This window comes from Varroa destructor, unplaced genomic scaffold (assembly GCF_002443255.2).
Source record: "Varroa destructor unplaced genomic scaffold, Vdes_3.0 BEIS01000001.1, whole genome shotgun sequence".
Taxonomy (NCBI): domain Eukaryota; kingdom Metazoa; phylum Arthropoda; class Arachnida; order Mesostigmata; family Varroidae; genus Varroa; species Varroa destructor.
In genome coordinates, this window is record NW_019211454.1 from 48,922,749 (window position 1) to 48,939,948 (window position 17,200).

General features: G+C 40.6%; 1 protein-coding gene across 7 annotated transcripts in view; it reads left to right on the forward strand.

The window, feature by feature from the left end:
• Ptr (patched domain-containing protein) overlaps nt 1-17,200 on the forward strand; it is a 102,593-nt gene that overhangs the window by 75,753 nt on the left and 9,640 nt on the right. For 5 of the 7 annotated variants that reach the window (XM_022790162.2, XM_086977170.1, XM_086977171.1 and 2 more), the window contains one exon: nt 1,512-2,558. In XM_022790162.2, the coding sequence (XP_022645897.1) occupies nt 1,526-2,558 (1,033 nt within the window). In that variant the 5' untranslated portion in view covers nt 1,512-1,525. Of the gene's footprint in view, nt 1-144; nt 278-329; nt 487-1,511; nt 2,559-17,200 lie in introns of those variants that run through there. The other 2 variants (XM_022790221.2, XM_022790130.2) reach the window with 2 other exon arrangements.

A 17,200-nucleotide genomic window follows, 5' to 3' on the forward strand; every position in this document is an offset into this window, starting at 1 on the left:
AGATTAAAGCCAGCCACAGCAGCACAAGCTGTAATGACAGTTTCCCTAGCAATTACAGGCCAGCACAATTCATGGGGATAAAAAGGTAACCATCCGCCATAAACAAACGTCGAACGCTTTTCTCTTACTTAGCTGAGAGAGTGGAAGTGGACCAAGGCGGATTCTGTTAAGTTACGTAACTTTGAGATACTAACAGTGCTACTGCTGCTGCTGCGACGATCGGTATCGCGAGGTCGACCACTGCCAGCAAGAATCTTTACGGATGCCATCTTCCGAGGTGCGAGGCACGATCAAATGGATAGATAGCCGCTACAGCACGATGTGTGTCGATTAGCCGAAAACCACTTAAAGGAGTATGCTCATACGTAAAACCCACATTGGCTTTGAAGGGATTTGAGTGATGGATGACAGCTCATCTTAACGAGATACGCTTAGATGCTGGAGTTGTAGCGTATTCACGTTGGGATCGTGTGTTTTATAGAAACTGTGCGTTTTACTCTTTATATGAGATTCTGTTGAGGTGGTTTATGGACGTGTTTTTAGCTTTCTGCGTACGTATGAAGAGCCTGAAGGTATATATATATATATCTTCAGGCTCTTCATATATATATATATATATATATCTGAATAAAGGCTGTTCAAGTCGTTCCCATGATAAACATTTTAATCTTCTGTGCGGTGCTTGTATAGAGAACTACAGTTGGTCTTCCAGAAGTGATCGAAGGAACGAGTTGTAATGAGAGCTTGCTTCTGCTGTGATTATACATGGATGCGCGTGTGTGCATGTTGACGAAAAATTGTTGCCGCTTAGTACTCTCTAACAAACTGTTTACTTGGAATGGTTATAGCGTGCACTTGTTTGTGTCATAACTATAATCCTGAGGACTACAAGTTTCTATAGGACTTCCAAACAGGGTTTTTGTTTGCCTTGAATTTGATTAGAATGTGTGCAAATGGTTTACGAGTTGACCTCCTTTAACGGGTCTAGTCTGCTTCGACTTAAAACTCCATCTGCATAAGCTGTCTTACCGCGTTCCTCAATCGGCAATTGCTTCTCTATGCTTTTTTTTTTGAAACGGCTTATTTGCATTTATTGGTTATTGGCAATATAAAGGACAGAGGATTTTTTCAAGAGGAAATCTAAACGGTCACGTTATAGTAGTTACGCAACTATAAACATATATAGATCCATTCGTCCTACTCCTATAGTATCAACCCAAATCAATAAGTTCTACCGCTTAATAATTCGATTTCATGGTGGTTTTTGAAGCCTTTCGTTCGGTACTTGTCATTGTTTCTACGGTGGCAACCTATAAAGGTGTCACATTTATATTGAAGTGATGCATACTGGTCAACGAGGCAGCCAAATACACGTCAGCGTCAGTTGCTTCTATCTATCGAGAGCACCACTTTCATGTAAACTTACCTTAGTTAGACTGTGTGTTATTTGCCGCCATGATATATAATCAGCTTCTGTTAAAAACTCGATATTTTGTCGTGTGTTATTCTAGTTCGAGCGGACAAGATGAAGGCGGATTGTGTGGACAAATGGGTGTCGACCGTGTTTCGCACGCTCGGCGAGTCGATCGCCCGGACTCCTGGCTATTACATCGTCGTACCAGTCATGCTATTCCTGACGCTAAGTACCGGTATGCAGCGCATAAAATACCAGGACGATCCGGAGTACCTGTTTAGTCCACAGAATGGCCAATCGCACAAAGATCGCGAACGGTTATTTCAGCTCTTCCCCCAGAACACCTCGCAAGACTTCGATTTGAGCCGGCTAGTTACACCAGAGAAATTCGGCCGAGTGATCTTCTATACGAAGCCTGGACAGAACATCTTGCGCAAAGGAGTGTTCGACGACATACTCAAGGTAGATCAACTAATTAAAAATCTGTCTTCGACCTGGGACGACGATACAAAGAACTGGTATGAAATTTGCGCGAAATCTGAACCGCACGTGTGTTTCACTAATGACATATTCGACTATACGATAGGAAAATTACGCCTAGTGCCCGAAGAGGATCAGGGCAGTAACGCGACAATGGGTTTAGGAATCAAGTACCCGTTGCACTTCATTAACGCGACCCGTGAGATCTACTTCCCTGGCGGCTTCCTGGGTGAGATCAGAACGGATGAAAATAGTGAGATCGTCTACTCCGAAGCAATTAATATGTTTTATTATATAGAGTCGAGTACGCGGAAGAAGCGCTTACGAGCTGAACAGTGGGAGAATGATTTTCTGAAGGCGATGCCTAAATTCTGTGAGGACCTCGAGCATGTGAATTGTGCCTATTTTACCTCTCTGTCGCTCACCCAGGAGTTGGAACACAATACAACGAATGTGGTACCCTATTTTAGTATCACAGTGTTCATCATGTTAGCTTTTACGGTATCGACCTGTCTCATGGTGGACAATGTGCGCTCAAAGCCGTGGTTGGGTATGCTTGGTTGCCTGGCTTCCGGTATATCGGTTCTTGCCGCTTTCGGACTTACAATGTACGTCGGGGTCGAGTTCATAGCTATCAACATGGCGGCGCCCTTCCTTATGCTTGGTGAGTACCTTTCTTCAGTCCCTATAAAATTTCTCAAGTTCACTGTACGTTTTACCTAGGTAAATGCTGAAGACAGAGTAACAAGCTCTATTTTTCCTCTATATTTATATAGCTAATTCTTTTCGCCACTCAGTGTGGTGACGAGCGTCACTGTTGCAGTAAACGAATAACACCGTAGGGTAAAACTGCCAACAGAACAGACCATCAAATGCTGCTAGCTTAGTCTGCTAGCTTGATCCAGAGGCTACATTCAATTTATATAACTACAACGAACATCATTCTACCGATACGCCAATTGGGGTTTGCAATGCGATGTAGTCATGTACTGAATGGATAATTTATGATGAATAAATAATTTTCCGCTATGATTTAATCCTAGGAAACGGCATGACGACTTTGGCCCACAGATTTTAAAACTTCTCCGGCAGAACGGATACAAGTAGTAAGATCGTCTACTCCGAAACAGTTTTATTATATCGAGTCGAGTACACGGAAGAAGCGCTTACCGCCGCCGCAACCCTTGGCCAAATGTCGACCTTCAGTCTGTGGCAATTGTCTTAGCTAGTCTAAGGCCATATTTACAACAATCGTATCAAACAATTTTTCTCTCAACATCAAAACCATATAATACGCACCTTGGTAATAACGACGACGCCAACGTTTGAGGCACCAAATACTGCCAATCTTTAGACTGGCATTATCGGCCCGCCTACTTTGCCACAGAGGACGATACTGTTTTTCAGCGAATTGCGAAAGTGGAAAGACCTTCTTGATGATTATTTACGGCTGCTTTATATTTTTTCTCCCATCCAACTTATTATTATTTATTTAGTTATTCGTTTCTTTCCCGGCTATCGTTCTAAATGGAACTCGACCGGATCGTTTCCAGTTTGTTAGCTGCTCGCGATCCAGAATGTAGCTGATTCGCCGTTCCATAAAGGTCTGTAGGATTCTGACCCCACCGCTTGCGGGTATCATCACTTACAACAACAGCGGTCCCTTTGTGAATAGGGATTGTCATATGACGTTATTCTCACAACCAAAATGCTTATTCCCTAGTGGGCTTACGTCGGGTTTTATAACTTCACACATCAAATAGCGTTGTAACGAGGGCAATAGTCGACGACGATGATGATGATGATGGGCTTTCGTGATGACCGACAGTTTCATTTCTCACTATATATACACATATATATGACGTCACGGCACACATAGCGGGGCTTAATGTAGTGAACCAGGGAAAGTGAATCGGGTGGGGAGCAGAAATTGATAAATACGCCTTCTGGCATTCGGGTTGTTGCCACAGATACCGACATCGATGAATTATACCGAAGGGGCACTTGATTTATTCAAGACGTGAGTTTCGCCAATTACATAATCGCAAATGTTATTGTGATGCGGGATTATATATTGAGAATTTGTTTTCTGTTTAGACATGCGTGTGTGTCTAATATCTGTTAGGTACATATAACGTTAACACGGTGGTGAAAGCCGGCCGGTTGTCGCGTGTCAAAGATCGCTGAACTCAGCTATTCATATTGTATATTCAGCTTACACAGACTCCTCCCGTATTGTTATGCCGTGTTAGGCTTGAGGATGGACAACTTGTCGAGAGAACCTTACTCGCGGCCCTAAAGGAATAGATTATTTGCACGTTATTATAAATACTGATACGCAAACGAATAGCAGTTGTTGCTATTAAGATGAACAAGGAAAACATGGTTATAACAGAAAGCTGGATGGTATATTTTCAGAGCATTCGTAAATATTTAGATGGTAGGGAGCGGTTTGCCTACGTATCTCTTTGAAGACTCGCTATCCAGTCGGTACTGAGCAAGCCTTCCACTTTTTTTCTAGGTCAAAAAGATCTAAAGATTTTGATGTAAGATGTCAACGAGGTGAATTCTACGATAAAAGCAACATGGCAGACTCTTTGTCATCTTATATATCAAGCCTCGATGTAGTCTCGTCAAGGTCAGTCGTCTTCCCGCTGTATCGAGCAACGGTTTTCTGAAGTCTGACCGTACCTCGCTTGTCTCAATGAGTCGCCTGCGCGCGTCGTTAAACAATTTCTGGCGGATTTCTAACACGAGTGAAGATACTCACTCATCTTTTGATACACAGACGACAATCTATTAGTACAAACGTCAAATGAGCACCGGGATGCTGAAAGGTTCAAAACTATGTATAATTGTATTTCCGTACGATCTTATGTTTTTGTCGCTCTAATTCGACAGTTAAGTGCAAGGCACCCTAAATCAAGCTCAACATCAGCCTGGATCATTAATAATATCAACTTGAAATAGAGAAACTGAGGAACGTCAGCCAACCAGTGTTAGAATTTATTATAAAATTATTATACGAATTATTCGATGGATAATTAATAGCCGCTAGGGGAGTACACCGATTTGCACCCAGACTCGCCCCTCATTCAAGCCTTCCCATAACTATGTTTCGTTTTTGCAGTTTCGTTTTATTAGTATGGTTTAATACATTTTAATTAACATGAATTAATGTATTGGGACATTGCATTTTTACGCATCAAACCCCGGGGAAAAAATTAGCCACACAATACCTCGGCATCTGAAAAGTGATCGCGTTTCTAATTTATCTTAATTCCTTCTTTCTTTTCTGCTGCCACAATAATAAAAACACGTCACATCAGATCTCTGGAATAAAACCGTAAACTCAATGTACATATGGTTTATTTACTTAAATGTTATTATGTTTATTTCGATTAAGAGGTCACCGCTGTCATCGTATGGCGATGGCAAAGCGGCATCGCAACGGAAGGCAGCTAATCGCTTTCTAGTTACTGCCATCGCTGTTACTAGTCTGGAAAGCAAAAAAAAAAGAACATCTTCGAACGATGACTGCCGTGCCGTCTCTGTGAAAGAGTCGATCGCGTTTTCCGTTCCCAGGAACACCGTCGTCAAGGCTGTTATTGGCGGATGCTGCCCATTGCGATACGTTAACGGTGGTGAAGACACAATATTTATCGTTTTTACGCAAAAAAAAAAGTTATTTCTGTCAGTGAGTATAATGTGTAAGCTTCCGCCGAATTTCAAAGTTGATTCGCTTGTACTCCAATGAACTAATGAATGACGGAGCGAACACCGTGGCTGAATTACGACTTAGTGATCGATATTTCAACGACATTCCATGACGAGCTATCTGCTCGTTGTTTTATAGGCCTAGTTAACGGCAACAGCAACTATCTCTTCTTTCTTTATCTAGATTCCTTCGAGTTTATCACAGGATTACCCTTTGTAGTGAAACTAATCATCTTCCCATTGCGCAAACTATTCACCCCTCTATCAGACCAAACTCGCCAGATTTGCAGTAATAGAATACAGTGGCTATATGATAAGTTGTCGTTGTAAACATCGCCCAACGTAATCCGATGATAAACATCGATATACTCACACATATAAACATGTGTCTGTATCGCTGTGCATACAACGCTGTGGTACTTTTCCCTGACAGGGCGAACAGATACAGAGCGTCATTGCGCGTTTGACGGGGCTTGTTTCTGATAACTTAACTGGCGAAACTAAAATAGTAGTGTTAAGTTTTTCGTGCCTACAGTATGTTTGTTACACACTAGAAATATGTACGTGTGTGTACGACCAAGTACATCTGTCCTAACGATAGCGGACTTCTACGCAACGCTACATCACATGGTATTGCGACGTGAACAGCTCTGATATCCGAAGCTCTGTAATCCGCGCGTATAAAATGATCAAACGTTCAGTTCCTTCTGTGGACTGAAAATCAGTGCTGGATTGCCGGTGCTCGTGGCGGCTGTCGCCTGTCGTACCGAGTATACAAGCCATGATGATCTTGTGATGCAGCGTCAATGAGAATAGTAAGATGCACGTAAGATATAATAAGCATTGAGATCCAACAGCTGCGATTAAAAACAGCTTGTTGGTCCTCCATACGGGACGAAGTTGACTAAACGTCTCATTTGTTAGCCTATTATTCCTGCTGTGATTATCAACCTAGTGGCTTTCCAGCTAATCCACTGCTGGCTAGTGAGCCGAAGCGCTGTTAAGATAATGGCAACAGCGGAAGTAGCGATTATGAATCAATATTGTACCTCAGTAAGTTTAATTCGGCAACTTATATTCAGTTGTCTGAAGTTACTGTGAAGCCCATCTTACGCCTATGCGCAATACGGCCTACTGCCGCAATCACAGTGGTTTCTATTGTGAACAGCCCAGCATACAACCTATCTATCTCGGGCTAGATCGTCGGCTCTAAGCTGCTAATTGCTATTTTCTACTTGTTGGTCAGTAGTCGCTAGAGATATTGGTCACCGAGAGAGCGCTGGCTGCTGTGAAATGAATGCTGAATAGGTTAAAGTTTCCATACCATTGACTCTTCATTTTCTCATTCAACATGTAAATGCTGGCCAGACTGAGCCATGTAGTGGGTAGTTGGCTTCAAACAGTCGCTGCCGATCTATTATTGGCTACCGCAGACAACTTATGAAGTATGGCGAAGAAACATATGGTTTGCCACAACTTGCCCAGTCCGAAAACGAGAGCTCTGCAAACTTTGGGCCTTGCTTGTCCTAACTCGCCAGCTATCCGCACGATAGTCGACACCAGCACAGCCGTATTATCAGTGTCCCGCGAGTTACACATAGATTAACTATGGAGCGCTTTCAGCTCGTCTAGAAGGTCTATCCGTATCCGGCGAAGCGTGAGGTAAATTATCGGCGTCGAGATAGTTGTAATCATAGGCCGAAGAGCTGGACGTGCTTTGCCGTCGCTAAGGCACAGCGGAAAAATTACGTAACTGATCATTACTAGCAATAATCGTCGCACCGGTACAAGTACACTACAAAGGATCTGACGTCAAAAAGGTAATCAGTAGCTAATGAAACGAAGGAAAACTGACAGGTAGGGATATGAATCGTGGATTAAATAGGCAAATCTTGTGAGCCTGTCAGCACGATGTCACAGCGGGCTGTAGTTGATTTTCTAACATCCCTAATCCCATGACCGTGACAGACAGGGAAACAATGCGATACATCGAATTCTAGTCCATTTCAAAGATAGATACGAAGTGATAATTGTATTTCAACAGTGGCCCGCATCCGACATCCCGCGCTCTCTACGTTGAACGCATTTAGAGAGAGACACGTTTTACGCTTTCGTTAAGCCCGTCGAGACAAACCAAATACATTCCTGCAAATAGATAGATAACTGCGATAGATAATATAAGAATAGATATGTGGGTACTGTGATTTTTTTGACACTGTGCGATTGTTATCTTCGTTGTACACTGGCAGCCATTAGAAACATGTCTATATATTGCATTATCGGAACGAAAGGAAATTGTCGTGAAAACACGTTCATCCGCTGTAGATGATCTACTAGGACTTAGGAGCTTCAGGCTTGAGTAATCGTTATGCTGTCAAATTGTTGTTGATTAATGGAACTTTATCCAGATAACGATTTGCCCAGGGAACTCCTCAAAGCGTATTTTTCTTTCTTGTTTATATCTAAGATAGTAGTTGTGCTAATAGAAAGAATAATAATAGACGCTCGCCGCTTCATTCGACGTTTGCCGATGAATTTACAAGCTACTAGCTCTAGATTTTGATTTCTTTCCATTTGCCATACCAGTTCATAATACATTTCATCATGCAAAACGCGACTATCGTATTAACTTTATATCGTTTGCCCCTGCCACTGTAGAATAGCCCGCTAAAAGCACACGGTAACTTTATCACAAAGAACGACAATATGACGATAAAAATGAAGATGATGCCACATCTACACGCCAAGTAGAAACAAAAACAAAAGAAACTGAAACCAAATATACAACGGTCAGAGGTCGTTAGTATTGGTCTCGCGACAATACTACTCTGGTGCCCAGTCGGTGCTGGGCATGCAGATGGCGTCTTTCCATGCATACTATATGCCAATGTTTGAACAAAATTGCCCACTATTTGCAGAAATTGAATAAGAACATGGTTTTATAAGCATAGCTAGCTTGCACCGACACCCACTAGTTTAAGCCAGGCTCACCTGGTCGCCTTGGATGCTGCGATTTCAACACTTTACCTCTTCCATGCTTCGATGACTTATTTGGGGGTGGAAACAGTTCAGCCCATTTGCTCTGTCTGGGTTAATTCTCTGCGTAACGTGTAACCGACAGGCTACAAGTGAATACGTATTGCAGACCTTAAAAATAACTTAACCTTAAGCTTAATTAACTTAAAAGAAGTAGCAGATAAAAATCTCATGCAGTTAACAAATTGACGACACGCCATCGTCGTGCCAACACTTCTGGAGTAAGTTCAATTAAATGCGGGAGCGTATTTGGTTGCGTCGTTTGTCGAAAATCTCAGACAAGATAGCTGTATAGCTTTATTGAGAAGTCAACCCATAATGAAAGTGTGGGCTAATCGCAGCTTTCGCAGATATGCTTTTTAACTGGGCTTGCAAAATACATAGCACTGTGCCTTCTTCTTAATAAACTGATGTTTCCTCCTAATAAAATAGTGATTACGCTGGTTATTCGTGTATATTATGTCTGCGTATAACGGCTCCACGAATCTGGATGATGACCTTCAAATATTGTGATATTTAAGTCATCTGGGCGTATTGCTTCTCGATCAAAATAAATGTATCAAATAAGTTTACTTTGAAAGTCTCTTAAAATCCTATAGGATATTTTGGTAATGCAGGAGCTACGACTCTCGAAGTGGTACTAGATAAAATATGATACCCGTTCGTTTTTAGTACGTAGTATATTTAAGGAGTATCTTTTCATGTTCAACACTCCCAGGCGGGGAATCTCCTAGACTTCTCTATTATCCAATATAGACGCATCACTCTCCGACCAAAGATAAACATCGCCTTTAGGCACTTGCTTTATGAGAGCAATAAATATTAGCCAGCTTTGGTTTTGACTCATTAAACATAGTTGGATATAAACAATTTTCTCGTAAAAAAAATATCGAAAATGTTTTTTTGTTCATGTAGTTTTATTTATGCTGTACACGTTGACTTTGTACAGTGTGATACAATGATGAAGTGATAAATCGTAATGTATTCTTTCGTTACAAACGACAACGGCCGATTTGTAAAGCGTTCGCCTCTTCTGTGACTGCTCACAATATGAAGTTCTGGGGTACAGGAAACGTTAGCGTTACTCGTCAATAACCGACAGCTGATATATATTATAGCTGAATTAGAAAATGGACCGTGTTTTTCTACTTGTGCGCTTTAATTAATGCTGGAATGAGGATGCTAGTTATATAAAAAGTTCTGATGAGCTTTGCATCACTTATCTTGCATACGATAACAAACAGGGGGAAATTCCTGTTTGAACATTCCTTCGCTGAACATGTGCTAAAACGTCTTTATAAATCAGAACGATGGTATCGCTATCTGAAACACTGTTGGTAGACCAATATCTGCTAAGATAACGTAACTTATTACGTTGTTATGTTATGCTAAGCATGGCAGAAAACAATGCCAATGAAAATAGATGTACACTATTTGATTTTTATGATCATTTGTGAGTACTGAGACAGTCTTTGGCCCGTCCTGCTGTTACTGGTTTTGTGTGTCATGGATCAAATCCTGATTCTTGTACTCGTTTGGGTTCGTGTGCAAACGCCGATGTTGCCCGCATGGCAAAAACATCAGCAGCAACAGCCGCTGGATGAACTAACTGCTACCAGCGTCTGATTTCCCCGCATTTGTGTCATGATGACTAGTGAAAATGTTGCTGATCAGATAGAATTAACATTACTCTGAATTGCCATTCCTTCATCTGTAAGCCGGACAAAAAATGACTGACAAGTAGTATCATGCAACTCCGTCCTTATGGTTTGTGCCTCCGTAAAAAGAACAAGCAGGAACTCAACTAGGGGCCACAGGCTTTGGTTGTGCTTGCTATTGATTTGCCCTATACGACACAAGATATTTCCCGCCCTTAGCAAAATTCCGTCGTTCAAGATTACTAACAATGGTCAGCCATAACGTCGTCGAAACAGTTGTTGCTAGACAGTTACATGTCGGCCGGTGCCGTTCGGCCATCCGTATAGTGACCATCAATACTAGAACGGCAAACCTTAATATCGCTACCATTGTGGCGTTCTAATAATTCATGCTACTATTATTATGAATCTTTTATTCAATAATAAATATAATAAAGAATAAAAGTGGGGTATCCAAGATTACTAATGAATCATTGTTTGCTTATGATTGACCCCTTAGTAGCATCATCTAGCTACTTTAGAGAGAAAGTTCCAAATGCGGAAAAACAGAAACGGTTACAGTTTGATCAACAGCCACTGACAATGCGCTATATGCTACCGATATTACTAAAATAATGGAACAATCACATCGGTGTCGGCCAGTATTTTTCTTTTTGCAGTAAAAATAAATAAGTAATATTTCCTTATCTGTTACTATCGTATATGTTAATATTTATCGTTTGAGACATATGCGTGAACATGCTCGTCGTGAAGATGTTTCGAGCTGAGCCTCTGACAAGCATTGTAGGAAAGACCTCGATTTGAATTATTTATATAGTTCATCCATCTACTCACATCAAATCGGATCTATTATTGGATTTGGCTGCATGCAATCTTTCAATTATTTGTTTTTTATTAAGGACCTCGGCCTTACAGCAAAAATAACTAACACTAGCCTTACGTATACATGACAAAAAGAAGCCGCAACAGACAAGTTACCAACCATACCGAATTGAAGATCACAGTTGATTTCCAAAAACGAAATCTTAAAAGCGAACCATCTAGCCTTCTTGCACACCAACCTTCCAATCACCGTAAGCTTCAACTATCTGGCCTAAAACTTTCGATTTCACCGCATCAGTTTATCATCAAACATACAAAAAACCAGGTGGGCAAGGCACTTTTCGGCTAGCTACGTAATTGTTCAGATTGATAGAGGCACTGAAAAAGGGCCATCGACCTTATTTTATCTATCTAGCTGATGTCTTTCATGCTAAACTTCGGTAGGCTAACTTCGGTAGGCTACTGGAATTGGTCAACCGAATAAAATCGCAAGCGCAAGCACGCGCGCAAAAATCTGCACGCGTGCGACCCAGCATAGACCCTGCTCAAAATACACGCGCACCACGATTAAACTTTCCAACCCAGAAGTCTTTCAATATTCTTTTACAAGTTCGCTGAAGCTCGTTTCACTGCTGGCACTTCTGCTGGATGTCCAGTTATAGTCGACGAAAAGCTGCCGGCTGGTTCCGTCAAGTAAGACACGTTAGTACGAAACCCATGTAATGAAGAACTTTACTAAGCTTGTACGAAGAAAGACTATTTTTGATGTCGACAACGAAGACCATATATTACGAATTCGGAGCGTTGACATTGACACAGTTGCAGCATCGAAGGGAAACTAGGTGAGGGCTTAGGTATGTATATAGTGTTTCGAATTGTATTCAAAACATGCAGGCAACACGTGTACAGGCCAATGAAAGCTAAGCCTGAGACCGACCACTCGCGTCTCTGAGCCTGACTACTCCACATGACTGACGATTGATTTATATAGCTGTACATTGTGTCAAATTTAGAAGTACACGCAAGCAACGCTGAATATATTGATGCTTATTTCATATTTACTTCATATATCTATTTCAATTTTGCTTCGCTACTTCTTCTGTTAAGACGACTCAAATGAATTTTCAGTATAGTAGGCAGAAAAGTACGAAACAGTAGCAGTACCAATGTTGCTGCCTCTATAATCATCGAGCGTGGTTCACGCACGGCCCGTCTACGACGAACGAAAGGCCGGAATCGTGATACACGAAGCCGGCATATGCAACTACGATCATCAGATATAACAAGCAGAGCTGACAGGCTATCGTTCCGTTAATGATTTTCAAAGTGCACAAAATGGACCAGCAATCGAATCGTTAATATTAGAAAATGGGGCAGGCACATTTTCTATCGTGCTTGGAAACCTCTTAGGGCATGCACAGAGATACCACTTTCCCTTAGGTAATCGGGCAATTAATGTTTTTCACCAGATTACAGTAGAAACAGTAATCCTAAGGAAGGCAGTTAGTCCTGTTTAAATGCTCGGTAAAAAATTGTGCGTTTTATATTGATCATTGAGGAAAAAATTTATCCGCGTTAAACAGTAGCGTCTGATTGTTCGGACGCTTTTGCGATTGATTAACAATAGTAAACATTGCAACGTGAGTACATCTCCATATCTACGGGCGTTACGCTCGTTTTAGATCGTTGAATTGGTACTGGCAAGTCGTTGTGTCGATGACCTTCGTATTTTTCGACTCCTTGCAAGGCCTCATCTGAGATATGTGGATTCATATACATATCCCAAAGGCCTTAGCCCTCTGTAGTCTTCCAGTAACAGCCTTGTTTTATATATACGTATACACAGACACAGACACACACACACACCCATATTATGCCAGTTTCCTAATATCATTTATCTACTGGGAACTCCTGCTGGCAAACTGCTTTCGTTGTCTCTTTTGAAACTTTAAAAACATTTATAATAAAAAAGGCCGATTGTTGTAACCAAAAAAAGACGTGTCTCACAGCTTCTAGCTCGTCCGTATCAGATCTTTCGTCATCTGGCTAAAAAAACTTTACTAAACTGTATTATTAACAGAAAGATGAAAAAGCAGTATATTACGCTAATGGCGGAATTGTCCGTTAGCACGAGGTAGAGAATAGACGATTGGCGTACGATGTTCTTCGCCTAGAAAAGAGAACCGTATCGTGTGCATGCTGTTTCTCCAATGGCTGAGGGGCTTCCGGCGGGATTCTATGGCATAAAAATTTCAAGGGCGTCTATAATATCAGATTTTAGCAGCTCGCTGAATCGCAATTTAATCGGTTCAGCTACGCGGACTATTGGTACAACTTTTACGGAATGGGCGAAAAGGCTGGATACCCATTTCAATGCTGGCACGGCAGGCAAGTATATGTCGGCCAAGGTTTAATCAGCCTTTAGAACGGTAATGCCCAATCAATTTGAAAATGGTATCTATACAAAAATCTTCAGCATCCAGCTGAGCTGTGAAAAATATAGCCGTAGTTTCGCGCACATATTCCGTATCTGAGTAATCGTGTATATATATATATATATATATATATATATTGGTACTTTCACAATACATTACAGTATATGAATAGCTATTACGTTGTCAAGTGGATAGCTATTTTCAGCGAAAATTTTGTATAGAGATTTTTGAAGTGCCGCTAGCACAGATCTTGACGGGTGAGACCTCTTTGAAAATAGTACCTATATCTCTCATTAAATCGTGTCAAACTTCTAACTTAAACGTAGTGCTTTCTCGTCGCTAATAACTTGCGTTGGCTAGATTTCATTTAAAATAGCTAAAAGATACTATTGGAATTTGGAAACTTCAAATATCAGTTTCAAAAGGCTGTCGAAAGGGGAACTCCCGTTTTTTTCATTCAGCATTGTTACCTATGTAAGGGGTACCTTAGGATGCATACCCATCCTTCAGTTTTACCGAATTGGCAAATAATACTTTTCACAGACAACGGTTGCTGAAATCTGTAGCCGTTAACGATAACAGAATTTTGAGTTCAGATAATTGAATCTGCAGTGAGGAAAGATTCGTTTTTTTTTTTTTTTTACTATTTTTCTCATGCAAGTACCCTTACAGACGATACATATGATATCGTGAAGCAAATAAAGTGATTAGATGTTGGTTATGAGCTTGATAGGCAATTAGATTATGTTAAATGAGGCTCCCCATCAAAATTACCTCTTTGCAGGATTTATGCGGTCATCGCCAATTAAGCTCGCGTGAAGTTTACCCTATCATACGCAGTCAACTGCATGGAATTAATTTAATATTATTAAGGCATTTTTTTTGCACGAAGTAAAAAAGATCGTGCATTCGGTGACGAAGTATTTTGCGAAAGTGTCAATGCAGACAGTATTGCCCTTCTATCATCCATGTAGCTTGCTATCACTGCTGTGGGTGTGTGTGTATCGTTCGCTTATTTACGAACCGAAAAAATTCGTTCAACACTCGTTACAATGTGTTGCCCCTTTTTTGAGGGGGCTTCTGATTTGCCCTTTATTGTGCCATTCATTTTATTTTTTCGGCATAGGTTCGAACATTCAGCCAGATCCAAGTTCTGGTAGTAATAAACGGAGGTGCTGCCCTGGCTTTGCATATGGTCTATCTATAAAGTTCTCTATTACTTTTATCTGTTTTATACATCTATTTCTTTGATTACACAGAGCCGTAGAACATTTTCGACATTGATCCAGTAACACAGTATCTTATGATATCTGATTAATATTATATGATAAACAAATATCCGACTTTCATATTTACGCTATACCGGTTCTGCTTCTGTTGTGAAAGAGACCATTTTCCGACCTTCCGATAATAACGTGCTTTTATCATTTAACCACATGAATTGGTCTGGATCATCACTACTGCAGTAACTCGACAACGGCACGTTCTTCAATGAAATTTTATAGAAAAAATTATTGATTTACGGATTAAGGATGGCTTCTATTTGAGTACAGTAAAATACGAACAGATCACATGTAAGCTGTAGGCAATGCGCTAAGGCATGATGCACCTCTAGTCTGGAGCAATTTTACCCCACTTATTTTTAATTAAAAAAAAAAAATTCTAAACTAGATCAGGTCATCAGGTAGGTAGCCAGTGAACTATTCGTTTAACTACTCGCACAAGGTTGCTCTAAACACTTCTGTTATGCATTAATAAAATTGTATATCAATATAATTGTGTCTAGGATCTGATCAAAGTTACTTTGTTAAGTTAATTTCAACTTTACACGTGACGAATGATCCAACGAAACGAAGCAAAACTGTATATGGATACGACATGTCCTAACCACTGGGTGAAATTATTGGGCACAGCGAGAATGGGTAGTCGGATCAACACTTATTTCTGATAGAATTGCTATAAATTTTTATTAAATTACGGGCCGACAGGTCAGGATCTGTGCCGGATGAGTTAACTCTGTAGCATCTAGCGATAGACGCTTAAATATTTTAGCATAATAACATAGTAGGTCCCCTTTTCGCAATTAGCATCGACATTACTGCATTATAAATTTTGTTTACTTATTTACGAAAAGATCTAGCCGCACGTAATACTGACCAAAGATGTGTTGTGTCTCAAAGTGTAAGGCCTCCAGTTCGAGATCTGCACTTTTCCGTTACCTTTAAATTGCTTTATTTGAACTACCATCGTATTTTGATTGGTTTATTCCCCTGACCTTAGACCTCTGATAATCAAGCAAATACTTAAACCAAAAAAGCAAATGGAGGAAACTGTCAAAAATACCCGTGGTTTGACTAAGGCGCTTATTAAGCTATTGTGCTTCTCGATCCCTTTGTAGATATGGCGTTAACTTGATCGGACGATACTTGAGTAACACTTTATTTTGTGTCCTATACCTTTAATGTGTTTTTTTCAATTTGAAAATAGCAAGTGATGCCCTGAAGCGGCAGTCTCCCAAATCGTTCAGGACCAATGCACGACACGAGTCTGAGGGCGCTGTTGCGTGCTAAGGGATAGGCGTCTGAAATCGCGATTTTTTTTTATGTGCTAAACTCGCGCACTATTGATATATGGCGTGGGTTAACTAAATTTGTTGCGGTACGTACGTTAGAACGTGCCTAGCGCTTGTGCGTCCAGCTAGGCTTTTAAAATTCTACGCTAATCAATGCAGCGAAAAAAACGTGCTTAGTTGACTAGTTATTATGTACCCACTGTTTTTTTTTATCTTCCAACACCGAGCTTCAATAACAACCCCAGTTAGGTAGTTCAACAGTAAGTAGTCCCAATATTTATTACTTCTATGATTGGACGAGACCAAATATTGTCTGGAGAGCTCGAATCGAATCCCAACAAACGCGAGACTGACAAGTCAAGCGATTTTCGTACGTGAAGCAAGAGTAGACGGAGGAGTATTATGACAATAAAAACAAACCTCCTTTACGAATATTTCAGCTTACGCTTTATCTATCAGTACCTCTGCTGTGATCTAGGTGTGCCCGAAATGTCCAGTGGAAGGCTGTAATGAGCTTCGAAAGAAGCTTATCTAAACGATACGCAGTCATAAATTAGCTAAGTTTCTCAAATATTTTGGCAGACCCATGTAAAATGTCTATTTACTGACTGGACGTCAGATGCTGGTAGTAATCCTGCTATAAATTGCCAATAAATAATCCTTTCTAAATTTCTAATTGTTTATTTGAGATTCTTAGCGGGAAATTGCCATCAATACATCTAGCTTTCAGTGAAACGAGTGAGCTTCAATTATATTGATCCGATTGATTGAGAGCATCAGTCACTTATTTGACCCGATATGAACAGAAGGGTCTTGCTGCTGTTCTCCGTCCACCGAGGTTAACAATACTCACAGACTTTTCTAAAGAGGCTTTCTGTCGAAATACAGCTCTGTGCATAAGTATAGCCGCAATAACCCATACAGGGTTGAAAATTTATAGGTTTTTTTTTAATATATTTCATAATACTCGAATTGTTTCTTTTGGCTGATAGGCATGCACAGATACATGCAACATGCATGTTGCACGATTCAATTCGTTCACTATCAAACTGACAAATCCTATTAT